The sequence below is a fragment of the Heloderma suspectum genome, chromosome 2, assembly GCF_057233095.1.
Source record: "Heloderma suspectum isolate Gila_16-S chromosome 2, 16-S_ref, whole genome shotgun sequence".
Classification (NCBI taxonomy): domain Eukaryota; kingdom Metazoa; phylum Chordata; class Lepidosauria; order Squamata; family Helodermatidae; genus Heloderma; species Heloderma suspectum.
Window position 1 is genome coordinate 27,412,809 of NC_139459.1, and position 27,550 is coordinate 27,440,358.

The 27,550-nt window shown below is 44.6% G+C and overlaps 1 protein-coding gene across 1 annotated transcript in view; it reads left to right on the forward strand.

Moving 5' to 3' along the window:
* The window catches only part of SLC1A3 (solute carrier family 1 member 3), a 69,191-nt gene that overhangs the window by 27,183 nt on the left and 14,458 nt on the right, over positions 1-27,550 (forward strand). The window contains exons 2-3 of the mRNA XM_084832052.1: positions 2,598-2,735; positions 22,534-22,738. Of these exons, the coding sequence (XP_084688178.1) occupies positions 2,598-2,735; positions 22,534-22,738 (343 nt within the window). The remainder of the gene's footprint in view (positions 1-2,597; positions 2,736-22,533; positions 22,739-27,550) is intronic.

Genomic DNA, 27,550 nt, shown 5'->3' on the forward strand with positions numbered 1-27,550 from the left:
ATGGCTGCCATGTGCGCAATATTAAATGTGCGGAAGTTCCCAAATCACTGTTTTTTTTCGCAAAATGACAGGCGCTTGCAGATGGCTCAAGGTACGTGTGGGCAGCTTGGCGAGCACGGGAGGCTCAGGAGTGGGAGTGGGGTGTGCAAGTGGGAGCAGTGGCTCAGCAGGTGGGGCCCGGAGGCGTGAGTGGGGGGGGGGAGTCCATTGGGCTCCCAGACCCAACCAGGTGCCCGTGCCATGCCATGCCATGCCATGCCATGCCTATCATCAAATAATAAAAATATACATGTGGATAAGGCTTAAGAATGGTATTTGATTTTTTTTTATTTTTTTGCTTATAAATCACATGAAACAACCTAACTGACCACAATAATTAAAGATGTTTGAATTAAAAATGTATCTCTTCTGTTTTTTCTGTTACTGCATTGGCCACATTCAGAAGTGACGGATTGTAGACTAAAAGGCATTCAAAGCACCATTTCTGAAATGTTCTGTTCTATCTTTAACCCTAAATGATTTGGGCCCCAAATACCAACTTTCTCCTTCTTACCAAATGTGTCTGCTTTTTAAGATCTGCAGGGAAGGCTTTACTCTATGTCCCAATGGCGGTGGAGACACAACTGGTTAGGATGTGGAAGAGAGTCTTTTCTGGGACCATACCCACACTCTGGAACTCACTGCCATAGAACATCCATCTCGTCCCCTCCCTCTTGATTTTATTTTATTATTAATTTTTGTCCCCTTGTTAGGGCATTTCTCTTCTGGAAGGCTTTTAGCTTACTGGACTGAAGAATTTTTAGTGGACAGCTCTCCTGGGCAAGATGCTTTTATCTGTGGTACTTGTCTCTGTTTAATGTTTCAGTGGTTTATTGTTTGTTTGATTTTAGGGCGAGGGGAATGTAAACCCTACCCCATTGCAACCGCAGTAGAAGAGCCTTCCCCAACCTGCTGCCCTCCAGATGTGATGGACTACAACTCTTACAAGAGTTGCAGTCCAATGCTGTCTGAGGATTGTGGGAGTTGTAGTCCAACACTTCTGGAGGACACCAGGTTGGGGAAGGCTGCAGTTAAGGGTTGGCATATAAATTATCTTAATACAGAAAACAAATAATACCTCTTTCCAATCTTACATACTATGGGCACAGTCTTGTAGCTGCAAGCCACACACAGCTGTACAAGCCAAAGCATTTTCAATACTGACAAGAAGACGCACAGCCTGATGTGCCTGCTCTGTGTTCTTCGGCCCTGTACTTCAATGCAGAGTTCAGGAAGGCACCAGAAAGGTGCACTGTGTGGGGAGACTGTAGCAAAAGAGGCAAAGGATGCTTCTGCATCCAGCAGCATCTGGCACCTTCAGATGAGTTAGAGGCCCTTTCTTGCACACAAACTATTTTCATGTAGGAAAATGCCATAACATGTGAAAAAGAAGCCTTCAGGTCCTGACTCTGACTCTTTCTGCATACCAGTGCCATGCTTGGATACTGTCTGAAGCATACCAAGCTGTGGGCTTGGCAATACAGCATCTTCGGCTCTGTGCTAAGATTCTACCCACTTTGGCATATTTAGCAGACTTGAGAACTTAGGCTGCAATATACTCACTTATCTGGGAGTAAGCCCCATTGAGCTCAGTATGACCGACTTCTGCGTATATTTGTAAACTAACGCACACTATGGTTAGCATATAGTTGTTGCACATCATTTATTTTATTTATTATTTTATTATTAAATTTATTAATCGCCCATCTGGCTGGTCACCCAGCCACTCTGGGCGATTTACAGTATACAATAAAACAGTTTAAAACAATAAAATTCTACAATAAAAACATTTTCTAAAATACCCTAACCCACCCCAAATGCCTGCCTGAACAACCACATTTTTAATGCACGACGGAAGCTCATTAAACATCATGCAGCCTTCCAGTTTAAAAGTAAGATCACTCCTTCCACAGCCGTTCCTCTTGCCTTGGAGCAAAACAGAAGCAAGCTATAGATTTGGCACATGCATGGCCTTGGGGATCTCAGGCCTGGTGCACAGGACCACCCTGCTTGTGGCAGCCACACTGATTTGCAAAATGTCAACGTCTCCTTGTGGTGCACAACCCAGATGACCCATTCACCATGGGAAGGAAAAGCCACCATGGCAGGCCAGAAAAGAAATCCACACTTCCGTAAGCAGGGCAGTCATGTGCACTGGCCCTCAATGACTGACTGTTCAAGTGCAAATTAAGTTAGCAGAAGAAAATAAAAGTTTATGTGAAGGTTCCTCTTCGGAGCAAGACCTATGCAAATGAACTCAGGGCATGTTTATGCCACAGACAAACTGGTGTAATGGTCGTCATTCCCTGTCTCTGGGGAACTCTGGGAACTGTAGTTTTAGGATTCTTTAACAGGGAGTGTTCAGCTGCTTCACCTCCCAGGATTCTTTGCTGGAAGCCATGACAGTTCAACTGATATAAAACTGATTCAACTTTGTCATGTAAATTATATGCTTAGTATTTCAGTGAGCCCACTATTCAGTTACAGCTGCCCAGAACCCATGTAAATTATACATTTTTGCTTAAGAAGAAAGTTTCATGGTTTTCCTTTCTCCTCAGGTATCATCCTTGGATTTGGTCTCCGGTCGTACCACTTCAGCTACCGAGAAGTGAAGTACTTTTCCTTCCCTGGTGAACTCTTAATGAGAATGTTGCAAATGTTGGTTTTGCCTCTCATTGTATCCAGCTTAGTAACAGGTACAGTTGTCTGTCTGTCTGTCTGTCTGTCTGTCTGTCTTTCTTTCACTGCTATTGCTGTTAAATTTTAGATTCATTTTGTTTGTGTGTAAATTTGTTAGTGAAAAAACACAGCCCTTACAAGCAAGTGCATTAAAGAATCCAGATATATGGTGTTTTGATTCCATAATCCATGGGAGAGATTTCTGATTCCATAATCCATGGTAGAGATTATTAGGAAAGGGTCCAAGAATAAAACCCTTCATATATGCAGGGAAGGGCAATGGCTCAGTGGCAAAGGATGAAGCTGGACAGCCATCTGTCAGGGTTGTTTTGACTTAGATTCTAGCATTGAGCAGGGGGTTAGACTCGATGGTCTTGTAGGCCCCTTCCAACCCTACTATTCTATGATTCTATGACTTGCTTTATATATAGATGGTTGGATCCAGATTTATGCTGGATCAACTGTGCCGATAGAAGTGGACTTCACCGCTCCCTCCTTCCCATAGCAGCCCCACCAGTCCTTTGAAAGCGCTACACAGAGGCCCAGTTCACATGTAATGAGAAGCCACCATGAAGGAATTTCCCTGTGGGGTTTTGTTGTTGCAATGGCAGCTGCCATTTTGAATTTTTAAGCAGTGTATCTTGTTATGTGCAAACCTGGCAAGGGTGGGTTGTTGGGGTGCTTGACAAGCCACCTGCAACCCTAAAACCACCCATGGGTTCTGGGTGGTTTTAGGGTGGCTTGTCAACCACCCCAACAACTTATGTTCACTGGGTTTGCATGTAATGCCAATCTATGGCACATCCCCACTGCGGCTCGAATATTCAGAATTGCAGCTGCCACTGCAACAATCACCCCCATGGGGAAATTCCCCCAAGGTGGCCTCTTGTTTCATGCGAACCAGGTCAGAGAGTTAGGAGACCCTGCTGAATGGGGTGAACTGTAGTGTGTGAGGGAGGGAGATCCCCAAAAGCCAAGTAGAGGGACCTTATGCAAGTGGAGTCCATCCTCTCGTAGAAGACAGATTCTGGATCCAACCCAGAATGTCACAGGTATAGTCCCTGACGTTTCCAGTTAAAACGATCAACAAAAAGTATTCTCAGTTGAATGGAATAATAATATGAAAGACTGTATAATGGAAATATGCATAATATCTGACATAAAGATAAAAATAAATGGAATATCTATATATATTTTTTTAAATGATCAAGAAGCAGATGGTGGGAAAGAGCCCTGTCTGCCTGCAGTCTTGGAGAGTTGCTGCCTGTCAGAGTAACAATAGTGGATTGCATGGACAATTAGTCTGACCTGGTATAAGCTTCCTTACGGTGTAATCCTATGCATGTTTAGACAGAAAAAAGGCCTACAACTCCCAGCATGCCCCAGCTAGCCTTCAACTCCCAGCATTCCCCAGCCAGCATTGTAGGCCTTTTTTCTGCCTAAACATACATAGGATTGCACCCTTAAACTGCTATTATCCTAATCCTTTTAGAAAAGGTCAACCCAAATTACCAGAGGGCCGCAGAACCTCCCTTAAGAGGAAAGGCTACAACTTTTAGGGCTTTCTGGCTTAGAAGAAAAGGTGATTAAGAGAGGGGACAAAAACAGAGGTTTATTTATTTATTTTTTAAAGATGCAAAGTGTGGAGAAAATGAATAGAGTTATCTTTTTATGTCTCATAATATTGGAACTAAACAAGTAGAGTCATGCACTAAAACTGATCAAGATGAAATTCAGGACAGAATAAATATTCTGAGCATAACTAGAGATGTATGAGAATTTTGTTTTTGCACGTGTTCACTGAAAATATTTGCAAGTTGTCAAACACGTGCTCATGTTCATCTCATTCCTGATTCCCAGTTCAATTTGTGCAGATTTCCTAATTTGTGCAAACTTTCTCTGTAGACTGAATCAGCCCCACTTTAGCCTATGGAGAAAAGTTGCACAAATTAGGAGATTTGCACAAATTTAGGGAAACTTGCACAAATGCCCCGTTCAAGTGCAGCTCAATTTGCGCAGGTTTCCCATTTGTGCAGAGTGAGCAGTGATCACAAATGCGAATGGGAACCGGGCAGGACAAAGTTTGGAAAATCCTAGTGGTCTTGAACATCGCTCCTTCGCCCATTCCTAAGCATAACTGGTGTATAGAATAAACTCTCGCAATGGGTAGTTTGGTTATTTAATTGATGTATGCTGGGTTATTTAACCAACTTTTAAAAGATGAGATGTGAGATGTATTTCTAGTTACACTGTAGAAATTATAAATGTGCAGTTCTACATATAAATTAGCATAAGTAAGTTTTATGCAAACGGGCATCCTCTTTTTTTCTGTTGTATTTCCTCTTTTGGAGGGCAGTGCATAAGGGCAATGTTTGATGGAACCTGTAGTTTGGCTCTGAGTGCCAGTTGCTTGTGGGAGCAAGGATGGGAGAAGTGCTGTTCCTTTCATGTCCTGCTCGTGGACTTCCGGGATGCATCTGGTTGGCTGCTCTGGAAAACAGACTGCTGGGCCTTTTGATCAGATCCGGCAGCGCTCTTCGTACATTCACAGTCAGCTTGGTTACTGCCATGTCCCTAACAGCAACAAAAAGGAGCTATACGTAGTAGCCCTTTTCTACTATGTGCATCCATAGTACCCTTCTGGATGCACATACACGGAATGCATGCAGGGGAGTGGGATCACACCTGCTGTCCCCAGTGCCAACCTCCTGGCAATTGTTCTTCATTTGAAAGGCCTACATATGCAGAAGTTGCATGCGCCATTTGGGATGCTGAAACAGCCTGTGCACGTGGAATTGTACGTGTAGTCAACTCTGTTCACAGAGGAACAACAAACACCTGGAAGGGAAGAAGGTGTTAACCCTCTCTGTATGCTCTTTTCCCAGTCTAAAACCTGAAACTGCTGTTAGCCCTAAATGGGGAAAAATAGAGGCCTCTGATATGAACTGGTGTACACTATTACGTTCAGGACTGCTGTCATAATGCTGAACAAACAATGATCATTTTGAAGCTGTGAGATGAGGATTCCGAATTGATAACCCTGCGCCACTACCGTAACCACTGTGCTTTCCTGACCACAGTGCATCAGTAGTTTAAAGAGAAATATTCTCCCTGCCACCCTCTTATAGAATAACCTCATGCCTTTCTACGCCAACTTGCTGAGCGATCCTGCTTACAATCCACATAGACCAGATGTAGTGAACCTCTTTCAGCCAAAGGGCTAAATTCCATTTTGGAGAAACACTTGGGGGCCACATTCCAGCTGTGGATGGAGCCAAAGGCAAATGGGCGGAGCCAAAAATACCAGCATCTTTTCTCTTAAAGCTCGTACTGCCAGTAACTAAGCCTTAGGAGAGAGGAATGTCAACCTTTTAGAATGGGGGGAAAACTGCACAAAGGCCAGGAAGCCACCAAATAATTGGTGGTTGGGGGAGAGGGATTGTCAATCTGCAGAGTCCCGGAGGACCAGTTTGGGACCCTAGGTGGGCCAGATTTGGCCCCCAGGCCTAAGGTTCTACACCCCTGACATAAACAGAAAGTGTTCCTACTTGTGGTAACAACAGCACTGAAGCAAAAATCAGAACAAAAAACCCACCCTCCAACGCATTCTCCTGCTTATGCTCTTCCTTGAGACTTACTGGCCCCAGTCGCAACTGCTCCCATGATGCCCAAATCAGTGCTGCAGTGTGCCCTACTTTACAGAGGATAATCCTCTATTTGAAGGTATCCTCTATTCGAAAGGCTGTCCCATCCAAATGTTGTTTAAAGATAAAGATTGTTGCCTATCTATAGTTGCTACCGGGACAGCAGACTGGTCACCTGGTCATAGTCTTCCCCCCCTATGGTGAGACGTACTGTATTTCTATTTAAATTATAGCAAATATTTCCAAATTAGCATTGCTATATAAAAATTAGCGTATTTAAATTTTATGCAAACATGTGCCCTCTTTTGTCCTCTTTTTTGGTGATGCGTCAGTGGCCACCCTAACTGTAATATATTTGCATATGAGAGTGCAAAGCCTTGTACTCTGCACAAAGGCCCTTGACTGTCAGGATTCTCTCATGTCTAGTAACTATGTCGGGAATGCACCAATGAAAGGAAACTTTTTTCGGAGTTAGGTCATACCATTACGCTCAGTTTTTTCCCACCTGCTTTATTTCATATCTGTAATTTTGGCACATTTTTCAGCTTGGCATTGTGTATATCACTGTCCATTGGAGAATATTTTAGCCACATCTAGCCCTTTCCTCCCCTCTCAAAAAATAAAACAGGGAGATTAGGATTTTACACACCCTGCCTACAAATTCCAAAAAGGTTTGCTACATAAGTAGTGCTTGGAGTGTTGTGCCTTGTATTGAATAGATATGCAGTGGCTTAAAATAGGCTTAGAATCTTCTCAACTTCTCTGTATAACTATAAAATCCAACAATATTATTAATATTATTATTATTAAAGATAACCTTTCCTTTCATGTGTCCCCCCCTCCTCCAAAAATCTTCAATGTTTTCTTGGCAATGATGGTCTCCTACATTCCTTTCTAACGCTTCCAACTGTTCACCCCATCCCTTTTTGTAACTGAAATGTACACAAAAGTTGATTTTGTTAGACATCCCTTTGAGCCAGAAGCCATTTTGGGGTGGGGAGGGGGCAGTGGGGTGTTCACTGTATTCCGGTGGCTTTCAAACAGTTCCAAGAGACCTTGGAGTTCCTTAGTGAGAAGATCTCACTCAGGAACATATTTCTTGATAAGACAGCTTACTGGGGTTGGATTCGGGTTAGCAGGGTTCCTCAGCAATGTGGTCTCTGATGGGTCCCGTCCCACATCAGTTAGGGACGGAACCCAGGGCTTTATGAAGGTGAGCCCTGGTGGGCTTTGTGGCATCAGGCAGCAGCGGAGCTCTCATCAGCAGTGGACAACAGAGAGTCACCACTTAAGCTAAAGTTGTTTTTTCTTAGCTTGCAGAGGAGACAAAGGGCCACACCAGATATGTGTGTGCTTGCTAAACACACGCTTGCTGGTTCAACTATAAAATGGGGTTGGGGGTCCACTTTTATCACTGAATAGAGCATACTGGGAATGGGAACAAAACCTGCCTCCTCTCTGCTGTACCTCCCCATGTTTATTATTATTTATTAAATTTATTAATCGCCCATCTGGCTGGTCACCCAGCCACTCTGCAGCTTTCATTCCCCCCCTCCTCAGCCTGACTCCAATACTGGAAGTGAGCCAGCCTCGGGCAGGTGAGGGAGAGTCTTCAAGCAGTGGAACATGGGGAGGTGAGTTTATAAAACTCAAGTTGTTTCTCTTTTAGCCTGATTAAAAACTGGAAAGCTGTTTCTGTCAGACCCTACCCAGATAGGCAGGATGTGACCAAAAATGCAGTGGCTTGGAGTAGTCACAGCCATCAATAACCATTAATAAAGATTGATTGATTTGATTTGTACCCTGCCTTTCTGCCAAGAAAACTGACAGTCAAGCCAGCTTACAGTCATTAATAAAACTTGATTAAAGCAAAAACAAAACAAATGCATTAAAACAATTAAAAACACAATAGGAGAATAAAAGCAGCAGCAAACCCAACAGACCTGCTTACACACCAAAGGCCTGCTTGAATAAAGAGGTCTAGTTTCCCTCCGCAGGGAGGTGCACAGCCTGGGAGTGGCCACTGAGATGTGTTTGTCTACTATTAATACACAAAGCCTAGAGAGCAGCAAGGGCGGGAGTGCAGTGTGCAGAGCCAAAGAGGATGCCTGCAACAATATCTTAGGTTTACAAATAGGTGGACAATGGAAAACATTCAGCAATGCTGTTTCAAAATCACCGTTCCTTGAGGCTTTTGAAACACAGCTGGATATAAACCAGTAAGGTTATTTAGGTCTAGTGAATTCTGGTGTTAAATATAATTTATTCAGGATCCTTCATTATCCCACTCAGATCTATGGTGCGACCACACTTGTGTACAGTTCTGTGCACCGCATCTCAAAAAAGATATTGTAGAACTAGAAAAAAAGTGGGAAGTGGCAACCAAATTGATCGAGGGGTTGGAGTAACTTGCCTGTGAGGAAAGGTTGCAAATATGGAGCTTTTTGGCATGGAACAAAGATTAGTAAGAGGGACATGATAGAAGTGTATAAAATAATGCATGGTGTGGAGGAAGTGGTTAGGGAGATAACCAGATAAAAAGGAGTCTTTCTTCGGAGACTGCAGAGTTAAACGAGGGAGTTAAACTACCACATAGTGTAATGATGGCCACCAACTTGTTGTTGTTCAGTCGTTAAGTCGTGTCCGACTTTTCATGACCCCATGGACCATAGCACGCCAGGCCTTCCTGTCCTCCGCTCTCTCCCGGAGCGTGCTCAAGTTCATATTCATTGCATCGGTGATGCTATCTAGCCATCTCATCCTCTGCCGTCCCTTTCTCCTTTTGCCTTCAGTCCTTCCCAACATCAGGGTCTTTACCAGTGAGTTTTCTCTTCGCACTAGGTGGCCAAACTATTTGAGCTTCAGCTTCAGGATCTGTCCTTCCAAGGAGCAGTCAGGGTTGATTTTCTTTAGGATTGACTGATCTGACCTCCTTGCAGTCCAGGGGACTCGTAAGAGTCTTCTCCAGCACCACAGTTCGAAAGCATCAATTCTTTGGCGCTCAGCCTTCCTTATAGTCCAGCTCTCACAGCCATACGTTACTACTGGGAAAACCATAGCTTTGATTATGCGGACCTTTGTCGGCAAGATGATGTCTTTGCTTCTTACTATGCTGTCTAGGTTTGCCATAGCTTTCCTCCCAAGGAGCAAGCGTCTTTTAATTTCATGGCTACAGTCACCGTCTGCGGTGATCTTGGAGCCCAAGAAAATAAAATCTGTCACTGCTTCCATTTCTTCCCCTTCTATATGCCAGGAAGTGATGGGGCCAGATGCCATGATCATAGTTTTTTTAATGTTGAGTTTCAAATCAGCTTTTGCACTCTCCACTTTCACCCTCCACAAGAGGCTCTTTAGATCCTCATCGCTTTCTGCCATTAGGGTGGTATCATCTGCATATCGGAGGTTGTTGATAATTCTCCCAGCAATCTTAATTCCGACCTCTGATTCATCCAACCCGGCATTTCTCATGATGTACTCTGCATATAAGTTAAATAAGCAGGGTGACAATATGCAGCCTTGTCGTACTCCTTTCCCAATTTTGAACCAATCGGTTGTTCCATCTCTAGTTCTTACTGTTGCTTCTTGTCCCTCGTACAGGTTTCTCAGGAGACAGGTAAGGTGGTCTGGTACTCCCATCTCTTTAAGAATTTGCCAGAGTTTGTTGTGATCCACACAATCAAAGGCTTTAGCGTAGTCAATGAAGCAGAAATAGATGTTTTTCTGGAATTCTCTTTCTTTCTCCACGATCCAGCGAATGTTGGCGATTTGATCTCTAGTTCCTCTGCCTCTTCGAAACCCAGCTTGTACTTCCCGTAGTTCTCGGTTCACATGCTACTGAAGCCTAGCTTGTAGGATTTTGAACATAACCTTGCTGGCATGTGAAATGAGCGCAATTGTGCGGTAGTTGGAGCACTCTTTGGCGTTGCCCTTCTTTGGAATTGGAATGTAAACTGACCTTTTCCAGTCTTGTGGCCACTGTTGAGTGTTCCAAATTTGTTGGCATATTGAGTGCAGCACTTTAACATCATCATCTTTTAGGATTTTAAATAGCTCGGCTGGAATACTGTCATCTCCGCTAGCTTTGTTGTTACTAATGCTCCCTAAGGCCCACTTGACTTCACTCTCTAGGATGTCCGGCTCAAGTTCAGTGACTGCACTATCATGGCTATCAAGGACATTAAGATCTTTCTTGTATAGTTCTTCTGTGTATTCTTTTCACCTCTTCTTAATCTCATCTGCTTCTGTTAGGTCCCTGCCTTCTTTGTCCTTTATCATGCCCATCTTTGCACAAAACGTTCCCTCGATATCTCCAATTTTCTTGAAAAGATCTCTAGTCTTTCCCATTCTATTGTTTTCCTCGATTTCTTTGCATTGTTCATTTAAGAAGGCCTTCTTGTCTCTCCTTGCTATTCTCTGGAACTCTGCATTCAGTTGGATATATCTTCCCCTTTCTCCCTTGCTTTTCACTTCCCTTCTTTCCTCAGCTACATGTAAAGCCTCATCAGACAGCCACTTTGCTTTCTTGCATTTCTTTTTCTTTGGGATGGATTTCATTGCTGCCTCCTGAATAATGTTACGGACCTCCGTCCATAGTTCCTCAGGCACTCTGTCTATCAGGTCTAATCCCTTAAATCTATTTGTCACCTCCACTGTATATTCATAAGGGATATTATTTAGGTCATACCTGAATGGTTTAGTGGTTTTCCCTACGTTCTTCAATTTAAGCCAAAATTTTGCAATAAGAAGCTCATGATCTGAGCCATACTCAGCTCCAGGTCTTGTTTTTACTGACTGTATAGAGCTTCTCCATCTTTGGCTGCAAAGTACATAATCAATCTGATTTCGATATTGACCATCTGGTGATGTCTATGTGTAGAGTCGCCAACTTAGATGGCTTTAATTAGACAAGTCAAATTTCATTGGACAAATTCATGAAGGATAAGGCTTTCAATGGATACTGCTCATGATGGTTATGTTACCCTCAGTATCAGAGGCAGTATTTAATATAAACAAAACTCAGTAAAAAAAATGCTACAAGGAAAGGCAACACTTCCACAAGGGGTGCTTCCAGACAAGAGGTTTTTTTGTGCAATTGCCCTGCTTCCTTCATGGAATTTTATAGGGGTCCAGACAACAATGTCTTCCATTTGTAACCTTCCCGTGTTTTCACACTGCTTCTTCCAACCCCTTGGACAATGCATTTTCATGTGTACTTTTCCCTAATATACACATTTTTGTGCACATTTTCCTTAATATATGCATATTCTGCACATTTCTTGAATTGCAACCTGCACTGCAAAATTCTAAAAAGTATGGATTTCAGTGTTGGGTCTGTTCTGACTCACAGATAGGTTCAGGAGGTGCAAATGGACCAAATGTGTATAAAAATTCAGATCAAATTAATTTCTCCTCCATCCCTACTCACAGTTTTTTCTGCTCATCTTTGTCCGTTGCAGTCTTCTGTGTCTTCTTCACACAATCTCCCAAGCCTTTGTCCCAGATCCCACCCCTGAAGGTGAATTTGCCAAGCCAGGTGAACAGCCTCAGCAGACCCAGTCACAGTAATGGGACAACAAACTCACAACGATAAATACCTGTTGATGTGTTTTATTTGGAGTTGGTGGTTTTTGCTGTTGCTGTGGCTTACTTCTAAAACACCTTACAAATAAATCCAATAATATACATTTTAAAAAGAGGGAAATGTGGCTGTGACCTTTCTTGGTAGATGAGAGAAAGCATATGGCAAATGATTACTGTAATCCCTGGGACCAAAGCACTTGGAGCAAGGTCCCCCATATGCCATCCATCTGCTTGCCCAGTGGGGGTTCCAAAGAGTTATTTTGGTGCCTCTTGTCAAATTCTGACAGTGTAACATTCATGCAATCATAGAAATCCAAAAGTGGAGGGTACTTTGGGGGTCATCTAGTCCAACTCCCTGCTCAGTGCAGGAATCTTGCAACTACAGGATCCCTGACGGATGGCTGCCCAGACTCTGCATAAACACCTTCAGCAAAGGTCACCATGTTCCGAGGCACCCTGTTCCACTGTCAAACAGCTCTTGCCTTTGGGAAGTTTCTCCTAATGTTTACCTGAAATCTGGTTCCTTCCAATTTCCACTCATTTAGGTTCAAGGCAATTGTACCCCTAGGTGTGACTGCTAGGATGCTGCTCACCTTTACCTTGCTGTTCCCAAGGCTTCACTCTCTTTCAGCAGTGCTTTGTTCTTAGCCCATTTCATGCAGCCAGATGCTCCAATAATGCCATCCTTAAGCCCTATTACTTTCATGCGATAATAGATGATGAAGCACCATCATGGTAATATGGGAATTACCCTCCCAGGAACATGGTGTGATTATTTCTGAGCTTGCTCTGTAGCTATCTGCAAAGAATGGTGCTGACCCACAGTCTGCACTTTCAATGAGGCCATGATCTCTGACTCACATTTCCAGAGGTCAGAATGCAATGCCTGATTGTGTAGCTGGAAACCTGGGTTTTTATATATGACACTGTGACCCCATGCCTGCAGCTACAGGAGAATAGCTCCATAGCTCATGTTTCAAGGGAATGTTGTCTTACTGGTTTGCATTCTTTTTCCATCTCCAAGCATCATTGTCATCTATTTTAGGGAAAACGTTACTCTCTAGTTTTGGTAGAAATGAGAGCATTTGGAAAATCTGGTCTAGGAACAGACTGAAAAGGCCTCTACAGTTTTGCCACCCTATTCACAGCTTGCAAAGTTGGGGAGATCATTTTGGCAATTTTCAGGAACATGAAAGGGGACAAAGCTGGCCACAAACTTACCACCAGTGACAATAGTGCTCCCAGGAGTCCTGGTGCTGGGTGGCCACAATTGTTTTCTCCCCAAAAGCTTTGCTACATGAGGCTGTTAATCTGCTGTATCTACTTTCAGTTTTGTCACAGAATTGAGATCCAAGCACTACACAAGGAATGTTTCCTTTCCTGCTTTTCTGCTACATAACCTCTAGGTGGTACTGTGGTCTAGCAGAATAGTGCAAATACACAAGAGGGAATCACACCCCTATTGCTTTCACAATTAAATGCCGCATTTTCCCTGCTCTAAAAATTTTTGCCGAAAGTGCTGGTTAGATACAGAAGTGAAACCGGAGGGTCACGACATTGTCTAATGAACCTGTAAACAACCGTAAGTAGGGAATGACAAGCTTATAATAAATTCCCCGTGTAGAAAAGCCCCAAGACTTTGTACATTGAGGGCAGGATGTCATCAGATAGCGTTATCATGAAGCCAGTCAGAGTGAGAATAATATTTCTTATCCTATCAGGCTAGGACAAGGGTGGGTAACTTGTGACCCTCCACATGTTTTGGCCTACAATTCCCATCAGGCCTAGCCAACATAACCAATGGTGAGGGATCATGGGAGTTGTCGGCCACAAGTTACCTGCTTCTGCTCTAGGGCATCGGGGTGGTGGAAGGTGGCCACCATGTGCTGGGATTCCTAGATACACGGTTGCATTGTTGGCAGGACTGCAAAATAGGCAGTAGCAGCCAAAAAAATTTGAACAGGGCTGGTGATGAACCAGGGTGGGAGGAGTGCAATCTCAGGAAATTCCACCCACCCAGAGCTTCCAAATTTTGAATCAAAAGTTCATCTAGGACAATTTTTGGCATGGTCCTAATGATGATGGACTTGGAAGTTCCCAATTTGTGTGTCTGCTCAGCCTTGAACTTACTGAGTAACCTTAACCAAGCTTTAATCTTTCACCATCAACCACTCATTTAAGTATGGTAATAATAATACTAATCTAACTTCCAGTGTTGCTTTAAAGAGGGGCCATAGCTCAGTGCTACATCACCTGTTTTGCAGGCAGACGGTCCCAGGTCCATTCCCTGGCATCTCCAGGTACAGCTGGAAAACTCCTGCCCGAAATCCATTAGAGCTGCTGCCATTCAGTGTTGCCTGATGGTCTGACTCCATATAAAGTAGGACTGTGCACCTCTTCAGCCCGAGGCCTGAACCAAATGGGCTGCTCCAGGTCACTTTGTGCCCCTTCCAGGTAAAGCAGAGGGGGCACGAAGTGACCTGGAGCAGGTCGGGGGCTCTCCAAAGCACTCGGTGCACTTCGGAGCTTCGGCCCCCAGCCCAGCCCCCCCAGCACCACCTGGTCCTCACCTGAGCTGCTGCCACTGCCTTCTCCTTGCTGCCGCTGCTGCGCCACCGCCTTCTCCACTGCCGTGCCGCCACCTTCTCCATCGTCACCACCGCCGCCTTCGCCGCCGCCGCCTGCCACCACCGCCGCCTGCCACCACCATATTCTCTGTCACCGCCGCCTGCCACCACCATATTCTCTGTCACCGCCGCCTGCCACCACCATATTCTCTGTCACCGCCGCCTGCCACCACCATATTCTCTGCCACTGCCCGCCACCACCGCCACTGTCTTTTCCACCATCTCCTGAGGCCTGGACACACGGTGACTCATCTTCTTGCAGGGAGTTGCCATTTTTAAAATGGCAAGAAGATCAGTTGTCGTGCGTCCAGGCCTCAGGAAATGGCAACAGCAGAGAAGGCGGCAGCAGCGGCAGCAGCGGCAGCAACAGAGAAGGTGGTGGAGAAGGCGGCTGAGAAGGTGGTGGCGGTGTGGTAACAGAGAAGGCAATGGCTGTGGCAGCGGAGGAGGAGGCGGCACAGGTAAGGAGATGGGAGGTTGCACGGGGGCATCAGGAGAGGAACCGAACTGAACCGGGGTTCGCCACCTGAACCCTGCTTCGGGGCCAAGGCGGATCAGGGCCCCCCCGAATCTGCCTGAGCCAAATTGGCTGCCTGAGCCGCAAAGCGGCTTCCAAATCGGATCGGGGGGGTCTCTGCGCAGCCCTAGTATAAAGCAGCTTCTTGTGTTGGTATAATATATGCCTGGCCTGCACAACTTGCGAACCCCTGAACCTAAGATAGCCCACCAGCCACATATTATCATGTGCCCTCTTTTTAGCAGCCCTGCTCCAGCTTTTGCATTTCAAGGGGGGTTATTATTTTATTTTAATGTCGAAAGTTTATATCCAGCTTTTTCACTGTAAGAACAGTGCTCAGTTCCTAGTGGGCTGCTGTACATGGATATCGGGCTGCTTTCAGCTTGTTGAGCCTTAAGTTGTGCGGGGCCGATGTATGCAGCACACTTAGGAAAAAGCATTCTATAAATGAGGCATAATTATGCGGACTGGTTGTACAAATCCACACATACAGTACTTCTGGCTGGTGAGTTTAATGTGAGAAAGACGGTAACCTCTGGCCAAATGAATATAATGATCTTTCAAGCAGATACAAGTCCCTCTTGTTTTACATGTATCGAGGATTTGCTTCAAATGTGTTGTTTTACCAGGATATTAATTTTTCTGCTACGCTGCTCTGCATTCTGAGAGATTGGGCTCTTTGTCCAGCTTAAGAAGTTACTATGATGAACTCGCCTCTCATTAAACAAAAGTAATTCACTGCATTACATCATGCTTACTTTAACATTAGGAGATCCAACAAAATCATCAACTGGCAGTCCTTTCTCAGAAGCAAGTGGCCTTTGAAATGGGAAGGCTGTTGTTTCCGCCACGCCACCGCCACAACCAATCTTGGTGAATGGGTGTCTTTAAACTTTTTAGTGAGGAGGGGAAATGGCTCTTGTAGAAGAGCGTGCTAATTTAAATGTCACATTCCTAAAAGGATGGCCTTTTTGATCTCTACTAAGCAGGTATCAGCTGTGTTTTGTTACTGAAAAATTTTGTGCTGCTCTTCGCCATGGCTCCTGCATTTCTGCTTCTTGGCCCTGGGACAGTAAGTCCTTTGTACTCTGGTATTACAATGAGGCAACCCAAGAGAAAGAGTCTTGGTCTGAGGCTGTCAGCTGTTACTAATCACTCTTCTATGGCTTGCTGTGAATCCCTGCTAGTGCCTACCTCCTGCTCTGCTTAGCACACATAAAGAAGTTAAATTACCCCCTTAGTTTCCTTTAAAAAGCATATTGTGTGGTGCATTCCAATACCATGAGCAAAAGACGGAAAAATGCAAAGAGTTAAATTGGTATCTAAACAGCCTGCACAGCAGGCCCCTGCCCTGGCAGATGTGAGGAATAGGAAATGTACCGCTGGGCCGAGCATCCAAAAGTGTCTTGTTATCTTGCACTTGAGTGTTTAAATGAGACGCCTTCCAAAGGACAACATGGGGCTTATTTTGAGCCAGGGGGCTCCAGCTGTGGAAGTTGGGCTCCATGCCAAGGGTCTCAGCATCTTAGAACATGGGAAGTAGTAAGAGAAGACAAGAGCACATCCGATCATGTACAAAATGCCTTCCATATATATCTCTTGAGTAAGATCAGCCCACAAAATCTGACATTGGGGGAACCTGACTGAGGTCTTGACTCCAATGAAGGATTCATGAGCCATGGCCCAAATGAATATATTTCTTCATCAACTTCACTCTGAGAACCCTCTGCATTACATAGTGAACCTAGCTAATACCAGATTTGTTGTGTTTTATTTATATTTACAATTGTATAAACTTTTTTGGACCTGTGGGCACATTTGGGAATTTGAGAGACGGCTTTGGCATCTACCTGTCGCCGCATCTATGGTTCTTAGACTGCTTCTTACTCAGCAAAAACTTTTGTTTTGTGTCTATTGGACACGGCAGCGTCTCTTTAATAAAGGATTGTCTAATTCAGCTCATTGCTGGTGGTGCAATACAGCTAATGCTTCTTTTAAACATATGTTTTGGCAATATCCAATAGTTGCTTCTTTTGGTGAGGAGAATATTATACAGATAAATTTTGTACTGGAACACTCTTTAATATTCCCTGATGTACATGCTCTTTTAAATGATTTACCTGCTTCATGGAAATTAACAAATGGTCAGCATAAATGGATTCTCTGTGCCCTTTTGACAGCTAAAAGACTGATATTACAACACTGGAAAAATAAACACCTCCTATAATGCAATGGATTAAGGACCTTACAACACTTTGAATGGGTGGCATGTAGACACCACCTTGAAATAGAAACTTCTTTGGATATTTTGTCTGCTTTTGTTGAAGCCTATATATAATTCCTACAAAGCTGTATGCATTTCATACAAATCCATGTATGTATATTTTAAAAATGAGACAAAATAAAATATAAAAATATTTTTAAAAATTGGGTGCCTACAGGCACTTTGTTGGGGACCCCTTCACGGGTGCCATTGGAGGCGCTCAGGGTGCCATGCTGGGGACCCCTGCTTTATTCATATACCCTTTTTGCTGTTAAAGTCAGATTTTCACTTCCTCCCTGGCCAAAAACAGACGTTACTTCAAATCTGTGTCTAGCAGTTATGTCTTTTTTTCATTTTTACTCTAGACTTGTAGAGTGGCCAGGTCTCCCTTTTACGGAGAGCAGTCCTCTTTGGCTATTGGGTGGTACAGAAATTTTATTTGTTTGAAGGGCTGCCAGAGGACCATCCTCTATTTTTAGGTGTCTGCTATTCAAAGGGATGTCCTGTTCAATTCCAGTTTAAAGATCATAAACCATAAGAACTCTTTCCCATGAATCCCATCCACAGTTAGCACCTGATAGGCTGAACAGGCAGGGCACTCAGGTCACCTGGTCACAGTCTTCCACAGTATGGTGGAGGGGAGTGTATTCGTACTGAAATTACAAAAATTTCTAAATTTGCATCTGTGCCTATAAATTAGCATATGCAAAGGTTATGCAAATCACTGTCCTCTTTTGGGGTAGTTCAAAAGTGGCCACCCTACTTTAGAATAGATCTTAAAAGTCCCCTCCCCCCCACACACACACACACTAGGGTCCCAATCTGGATTTGGACTCTATAGAGTAAACATTTATCTGTGTAATAATTTCTAAATTTGCATCAGTACCTATAAATCAGCCTATGCAAACGTTACGCAAACCACTGTCCTCCTTTTTGGTGATGCATTTCCTCCTTTTTTATTATTCAAGTGTCCACCCTAGTTTGAGGGAGAATGTCAGCAGCAGAGGGCCTGGCTACTCTATTCATGTAGCCCCCCCCGCCATTCAGAACCCCGATCTACTAGGGTTCTAAACCACCTGGGCTCACTGCTGCAGACATTTATCCTCCAACTCATAGAGGGCAATAGGGACAGTGACAGAAGGGCCTCAGTTAGCACACTCATCCCTGCTCTCCCGCACACAATTCTAATGATGTGGGGAACTGGAACACCTGAATAGGGATTGTGTCTGTCCTGTTCTGGCTATGAGCAGAAGCTCACAGGTTCTATGACAAACAGAGCCATTAGAGAGTCAGTGTGGTGTAATGGTTTGAATGTTGGACAGACCCAGGAGATCCGGGTTCTAGACCCTACTTGGTGATGAGGCTCACTGGGTGACTTTGGGCCAGTCACTGACTCTCAGCTTAACCTATCTCACAAGGTTCTTGTGAGGATAAAATGGAGAGGAGGGTATTCATGTTTGCCAGCTTGGGATCCTTGGAGAAAAGGTGGGATATAAATGAAACAAACAAATGGATAAAATGGAGTGGAGGAGGATCATATAAGCTGGCTTGGATTCCTCAGAGGAAGAAAAAAGACAGAACATTATGTAACTTGGCTGCAAGTAAGTTAACAGCTAGGCACCAAAACCAACCATAATGCATCCTTATGCAGGGTCGGAGATGCATCCTCCCCGTATAAATTTCATTCTCCTTTACATGTGTCGGCCTAGTGTCTTGCTGGGAAGCTTCAGAGTCATGTCAATGTGATCTTGAAATTTTATATTCTTTTTACTCTTTGTAACTTTGTCTGCTATTTTTATCAAATTTTATCTACTATTTTGTTGTATTCTATTTTAGCCTATCCTCCTATATGTATTTTATTTTAAATATATCAAATTGTGATGGCTTATCACTTCTGGCAGTAAAGGTTTTATCATTATCATTATCAAAAATAAAATAGAAAGTAGTAGATCAGGCCAGGGTTACAGGACCTCAAACAACTCCAAGTTAGCAAGTTGCTCCCAAAAGATCTGGAGTTCAGTTGAGCCTTCAGGTACACCTCCTGGGTCTTGAGTACTTCTGCCAGGCTCCACCCACTTCCTGAGCAGTGGAGAGCCTTAAACTGGCCTGGAGCTTACCACACCTCTGCCCTTCTGCTAACTCCCACCAGATGAATTGCTTGCAGTGCTGAGGAGGCCTCCAGAAGCATGAAGCCCCTGTTGTAGAGGTGGCTGGTCCCTTGGCAGATTCTAGTCCAGGCGTGCTGTCCCCAGGGTTTCCAGTACAGGGGTCTCTGGTTCAAGGAGCTCCTTCATGGCAGGCTCAGCTTGGTGTCAGGGCCTGGTTCTGAGTTCTCATTTGGCTCCTCGTCCTTGGGTTTTAGAGTCTGGGCTGCTGCTTAATCACCAGACATGCCATTGTCTGGTGATTATCCTCTTCTATTTGGCTGCTTGTGCATGTGGGCTTTCTACTTACTGACCTCTCTCTCGTGAGCCTGATGTGTAGAGAATCTCATATGGCACAGACTGGATTGTGCCCTTATTGTTTATTTTCTATTGCCTATTCCTTCTGCTTCCTAATAAATAGTTTTGATATGTATTTTTGTGCATTTGCCTTGGAATTCAAGGCTTCTGCCCTAAGTCATAGATGTTTTGGTTATTGCTGGTTTTATCATGCCATGGTGATCCAGATCCATGAAGAGTGGTAGATGGTTGAGAGTGGAAGGTCCCTGTCTAACTGAGTTGATGGCAGTACCTAGCCTTCTCAGATGCTTTGCTCCCTGATTTGCCTGACAGCATGGATGGCAATGCCACGTAGCCATTTTTAAATCTGAAACAAAAAGTCAAAATGGCTGCCTCACATTGCTGATTTTAAATTGCACACAAAGTCTGGTTAGAGTTGTTGGATAATAGGAACAACCCTGCATGCTTCCAGACGCTAGGGGGAGATAGAGAATGTCCTGTAGCTTGATTAGTTCCTATTTCCTGCACCCTCCCCTTCCCCTTCCTTCTGCCTGTGCCTCTGCAGCAAGTGCCATGTGGCTTTCTCCTGGAAGGAAGCAAGTAACCGTATCTCATGCCTTTGCTCATATACACTCACACACACAGTTTTAGGGGGTGCCTGTAGTTAAATAGTGTTAGATAGCCTTCTCTGATGATGTGTATAAAAGCTTTACTAAAGCAAGTTGATTTGAACCTTTTGAACAGGCTGTAGCCTGCATTTATTGCCTTTGCATTTATTGCTAAATGCTGTCTTGCCATGCTTTCTTTATATAAAGCAACTCTGCTGTAAATTACACCAGACTTTCCAACAAGGAATTCTGACACCTTTGGAATCTACTACCTTTGTCAAATTGATGCAGACAGAAATGCTGTCTCTCTTTGTCCTTCATTTGAGAAGCTTTTTCTTCCTTTATTCTTTGTGAATGTATAACATTTTACCCATGTATCCGTGGGAGTACTGGTATATGGATGTACTCACACAAGTTCAGCGTATATTTAAAATTGCAACTTAAAGAGGAGTACATCTGTTGGAAACATGATTAAGGCACAGTAAGAGACAACACTAGCTGGATATTTTACATAATAGTATCTATAGTCAAATACATAATGTTCATTATGTAGTGTTTTAAAGATATTATTTTGTACAGTTTTGGAAACATGACTGGTTCATTTTATAAACAAATAAGAAATTCAGGCACAAACTTTTATTGTGTACTCCTCAGTAGAATGCAGTGCATTCTGAAAACATAGATATGTTCCTGACTGTTATTTCAGAGTCACTCTTTCCCAATCCAAGGGAATTGGATTCTGTGCACGAAGGAGAAACAGGACAACTTCCACCCTATCTATGTGCTGGTGGATCCCTGATTGCTGGCATGAAGCACACTGTGCCCAACTTTCAAGGGAGATGGTAGAAAATGGTAGAAATTGACCATTTTCACACTTTTCTAATAAGAACATAAGAAGAGCCTTGCTGGATCATACCAAGGGTCCATCTAAGCCAGTATCCTGTTCCAACAGTGACCAGCCAAATGACTCTTGGAAGTGCAAAAACAGAGCACGATAGCAGCAGCCCTGCCACTTTTTGTGGGCATCTCTACATGAAGCAAAACCACTGCACCATTACCAGGCTTTCTTCTTCCAGAGTCTTTCCAGGTTCATGATGGGCTCCTTTAGACGGTGAACATGTGATCTGGAATTGAAAACTTCCCTTCTCAGCAATGCTCTATATGTTCAATGAAACAGTGCCATCTAGTGGTTGTATTATAATGCAATGCCAGCTTTACACACTGCCGATATAGCGGCATTAAGGTTTATTTCAGCTTATCTCCAATCTTTATAAAAGCGAGATAAAGGGCGGAAAGTACGGGAGACATCCTGGAGGGTGATGACGTCATGTAAAGGACCCACAAAATTCTGTGAGTGGCCAATCATGAGCGTGCAATAAATTGCTCGTGTAGAGAAGCTCTGTATCTCCAGCATCCAGTATTAAAATGATATACTGCCTCTGGACAAAAGATAGTGTCTCTTGCACCACGTGCGCACCAAATTTTAGCTTGCTGTCTGTTGTGGAGGTATGAGGGACAACATCAGGGGGTGGAAGTATCTGTCCTGCTTAGGCTCAGCCAGACTCAGCATAAAAGTAATCAAGGGACTAAATAACTGACCTTGATCTACTAGATCAAGATCAGTTATTTAGGCTTTACTTTTTATTATTACATTTATATCCCAACTTTTTCCTCTTGTAAGAAACCCAGAACAGCTTACATGCTCCTCCTCCTCTCCATTTTATCCTCGCAACAACCCTGTGAGGTAGGCTAGGCTGAGAGCCAGTGACTGGCCCAGTGAGCTTCATGGCCGAGTGGGGACTAGAACTGAGATCACCCAAATCCTAGTCCAACTCTCTAACCACTACACCACATGGGCTCTCATTTAGACTCTATGGGACATGCTCAGTCACAACCCTTTCAGCTGCCCTCATTCGCAACTTCCCAGGAAGATTGATGGTCCCAGTGATTGAGGCGATCTTGTGCTTGAGGTGGGAGGGGCGGAGTTGAAAAATGGTGATACAGTAGCCTCCATAGAGGAATGGAACCTGTGTTGTGGTCATCTTTCCACCAAAAAGCATTTGATCTGCCATGTCTTTTCACAGTTTACTAAGATGTATAGCCTCTAGCTTTACACTTGGGCTTCCATTTGCTAGGAGTTGCTGCCCTGGACAGTAAAGCCTCAGGAAAGATGGGACTCCGAGCAGTCGTGTACTACATGAGTACCACAATCATTGCTGTCCTGATTGGAATAATCATGGTGGTCATCATCCACCCTGGGAAAGGGTCAAAGGAAAAAATGCACCGAGAAGGCAAGATTGTGCGAGTGACAGCTGCAGATGCCTTTCTGGACTTAATTAGGTAAGGTGGCATTTTCTATGGTGTTAGCAAAATTGTTTCACTAGGCAAAACACTGTTATGGGTGACACTGTATGGCTAAATGGATTAATGTCATGATGGCACACTCAGAGTTATCAATCCTTCCCCCCCCCCAAGATGGCACCCTGAGCTCATTAATAATATACAAACATAGACCTAAGGCAGCCTTGTATTTAACAACTCCCCTGGTAGCCATAGGCGATCAGAAAATTCCATGTAGGCAAGTGTGTGAGCTGGTGGAGAAAGGACAGAGTGCTCCATTCTTCCTATACCACTTTGGCTTTTGTGCTAGCCACAGAGGAAGGAAAAACTTTTCCCTAGTGGAAAACAGTTGTGTGTTTTTTTAATTGGCCTGCTCAAAGGCTAGTTGCTTGCATTTCCATGTTGGCTGTATAGGAGGGGACTTGATTCATTCATTCATTCAAAACTATGTTTTGTCCGCCTTTGAGGGTGGGATCCTACCAAGGTAGTGTACAAGATAAAAGAAACAATGTAACTCAATAAAATTCAATCCAAACAAGGATGATAAATAAAACCAGCAACTGAAACATTAAGAAAAGGACAGTGAAAACAGGTGGGCCTTCAGGGGCCTGATGAACCCCCAACGGAAGCTTGTTCTAGAGGTATGGGGCCACTACCGAAAATGCCCTCTCTCTTAAATTCACCAACCTAACTCCCCTTGGCAGCAGGCAGGTAAGAAGGCCTCTGTTGATTACCTTGAAGTACAGGCAGGTTCATATGGGTGAAGACTTGGGCCCAAACTTTTTAAGTAACTTGGGCCCAAAATGTTTAAGATTTTACAGCAGGGATGCGGAATGTGTGGTCCTCCAGATGTTGTTGGACTGCATCTCCCATATAGGCCATACTGGGTAGGGCTGATGGGAATTGCATTCCCCCAACATCTGAAGTGCCACGTGTTCCCTGCCCTCCTTTAAATGTTAAAACCAGCTTTTTAAATTGGGCTGGAAATGCAGTGGCAACTACTACAACTGGCACAGTATCAGTGTCACATGAGCTGATTGTCCAGCCCGCACCAATATCTGGGAAGCCATATTCTGCACCAGCTGAAGTTTCCAAAATATCTTTAAAGGCAGCCCCACATACAGCACATTACATTAGTCCAGCCTGGATGTCATCAGAGCATGAATAACCAAGGCAAGATCATCCCTCTCTAGATTTCATTTTCATTTCATTTATTATATTTCTATATCACCCCACAGCCAAAGCTCTTTGGGCGGTTAACAAAAATAGAGTTGCAGCTGCAATACCAACTTAAACTGGTAAAAAGTACTCCTCACCACTGGCACCACCTGATTTCCCCCAGTTAACACTGAATACAGGAGCCCTCCAAAACTGTACCCTTAGTCCGTCAGGAGAAGTGCAACATATAATCCTCTATCCAGATTAGTCGGCTTCCCTACCCACAGTACCTGTGTCTTGTCTGGATTAAGTTTCAGCTTGTTTGCCTTCATCCATCCAAAACCAACCTCCAGATACTGGTTTAAGAGTTCAACAGCTTTCCTAGTCTCATTAGATTGAAATGAGTGGTAGAGCTGAGTGTCATCCGCGTACTGATGGCATTTCAGCCCAAAGCACTTCCCCCAGCAGTTTTGTTTAGATATTGAAAAGTATAGGAGATAGGGATGGCTGGACGCTCCCCAGCTTGGGTCCTCCGGACAACCGCCCAGATGCTGACGCAGCTTGTGCCCCCTGGACCGACATCCAAGCCCCCCCCCAGGCTCATCAAGCCGCCCACACTCACCCTGGACCTGTCCATCAAGCTCTGGGATCGCCATTTTGTGAAAGAAAATGGCGATTGTGAAAATGCACACATCTGATCTTATGCAAAATGGTGCCGTGAATGGCCGATATATGCAAGATTATAGGTGTAAATGGGCCATTTACACCTGTGATCTTATGTATATCGGCCATTCACAGTGCCATTTTTCGTAAGATCAGATGTTCGCATTTTCGCAATTGCCATTTTCGTCAGCAAAATGCAATCGCAGAGTTCGCTGGGCAGGCCCAGGGTGAGTTCAGGTGGCTTGATGAGCATGGGGGGAGCTCAAGTAGGGCAGGGGCTCGGCAGGCACAGCTTGGGGCAGTGGACAGGGGGAGTCCGCCAGATTCCTGGACCCAATCGGCTGTCTGCACCATCCCTAATAGGAGATAAGGTGGGACTTTGTGGCTCCACACAGGCCAATGGAAGGGCCAGAATCACTGTAACACCATGGCACCTATGCCCTGCCTGGATAAATGATCCGAAAGGATTCCATGGTTGATGATATCAAAAGTCACTAAGTGGTCGAGGAGAACCAACAGAGTCACAATCCCTCCCCCCGCACCATCCATTCCTTAGCCTTGGTCACTCTCCATCCTCAGGCTTGACTAGCAGACCAAGGTCAATAACCAGGAGGCCCTTGGAGTTCTACACAGATTAGAGAGCCTCAATAAGACAGGCAGCAAGAGGACCAAGGCATCACAGCAAACAGGGTTCAGGCAGGAAGAATGGTCAATGGGAAGTCCACAAGGTAGTTACTTGAGATTCACTCCAAGGGGGAGTTAGGTAAGACCCCACAGCTGATAAAGCAGGAAGTGTAGTCAAAAGCCAGTCCAGAGGTATTCATGATGGGTTCAGTCCAATGGGAGCTAGGGATTCAAAGGCAAAAAGGGCTGGCACTAGATCAGTAGGACAGACATTGTTTCTAGCAACTCTTCCAGCTCCCAACTGCTGTTTGTAAGCAGACACTGTCAGAACCCAGCCTAAGGTCCAGCTGAGGCTTATGAGTAGCTTCTAGAAAGAGTCTCCTCTTGAAGAGTCCCCTTTCTCTCAATGAGCCCTCTACTACAGCCGGGTACTTCTCTTGGGCACAAGGAGCCCGGCTTGCCTCTTCAGTCTACATTGCTCCTGAGGGCTTGTGGTCTCTCCTCTTCTGTCTTCGGGCCCTGTGTGGACATTACCAAGGCCCAGGCTCCTCTAGGCCTTCTGTCCCTGACAGGTCCTGAGCCTCAGCAGCTGTGGAGGCTCTGGGTCTTCCTCTGAGGAGGACTCATCCAGTGTCGGCATGTTACCCTAGTAGATGACATAAGTCATCTACTAGGGTGACCAAGGCTGTTTCTTTCCCAAAGCCAGGCCTGAACCCAGATTGGAATGGATCCAAAGTATCATCTAACACTACCTGGAGCTGATCAGCCACCACACATGCCGACACCTTGCCCAGGAATGATAAATTTGACACCGGGTGCTAATTATAAAAAAAAATGGGTCTAGACTAGGTTTCTTCAATAGTGGCTTCAACGCTCTTTCCTTTAAGCTAGTGGGGACTAGCTCAAGGAGGCATTAATCACCTCCGAGGCCCAAATACCCAGCCTACCCCTGACAGATTTCACAACTCAGGATGGGCAAGGCTCATCATTCACATTCTCAGACTGTACAGGTTTAAATGCATCCATGATAATATGGCCAGACAGCACTCTGGTCATATTGATCTCTGACTCTGTTAAAACAGTAGAGTCTAAGTCAGCACAGATACGAGCGACTTTATCTGCAAAATGTCTAGAAAATTGGTCAGAGAAAGCTTTTGAAGGCTGAAGCTGTTGCTACCCAGGGCTCACTCCACGAAGACTCTTCACCATTCTAAAGAGCTCTGCTGGATGACACTGAAGAGACTCAACGGTAGCAGACATGTAGGATCTCTTCACCGCTATCACCACAACAGAATAAGATCAACAATGGATTCTTAACTGTGTTCAATCATACTCAATATGAGTCTTTTGCTATTTGCACTCTAGTTGTTCACTTTGTCATTTCATTGCCCTCAGCTCCCAGGAATGCCAGGGAGCAGATGTAGCTTTATGACTAGATTGAGGATGTTTGGGAAGAATTGTATCAAGGTCCCTAATCACCCCTTCATTCCAAGCGGAGACCAGAGCCTTGGCAGGACAACAGGCTGAACCTACAGGAAAGTCCACAAGAGTCCTCATCTGGATTCACCAGTCTCCTGGGACAGACCGTCACATTTGGTCCACAACCCCTGCAGAGCTTACAGGCAGCATGAAGGTCAAGACTGATCAGGTGATCAGGCCAACAGAGTCACTACTGGCTCCTCCCACTCAGATCATTATCCCCTAGTCCAGTAAAGAAAACCAAATCTAAGGTGTGTCCTGCTACATGCGTTGGGCCAGATATTAACTGAGACAGGCCCGTGTTTGGTGTGGAGGCCATGAAGTCCTGATCCACCCATATCAAGAGAGCCTCAGCATGAATATTAAAGTCCCCTGAGACCACCAACCTTGGGGTCCTCAACACCACACTCAAGACCACCTCCATCAGCTCAGGTAGGGAGACCATTAGGCAGTGGGGTGGGTGGTATACCAACAGAATCCCAATCTTGTCTCAAGATCCCAGCACCAAATCTAAACATTCAAAGCTGCCTGAGTGCTGGACTGGGTACTTGATCAGGAGATGGATTCCCTGTAGACTAAGGTTAGCCCCCCTCCCCACCTCTCGAGTTGAGCCTAGGGCTGCACCAAGAACCCTGGTGAACATATCTGGGAGAGGCTGAGTCCTCCCGCTTAGGGTAACTTCCCCTAATCCACAGCCAGCATGGAAACACAGTGCAGGCAAATATTTTTTTTGCCTGCTAGTAACTTTTGTGGACTTATTTGCAAGGCTGATTCACAAGGGTTTATTGATCAGATCTATAACCATCTTTAAATTAAGTTGTGCTGTTTATTAATGAAGTCTAGCATTGAATAACTTCCCAATTCTTCCCATAGTTGGACCTTGTAAAA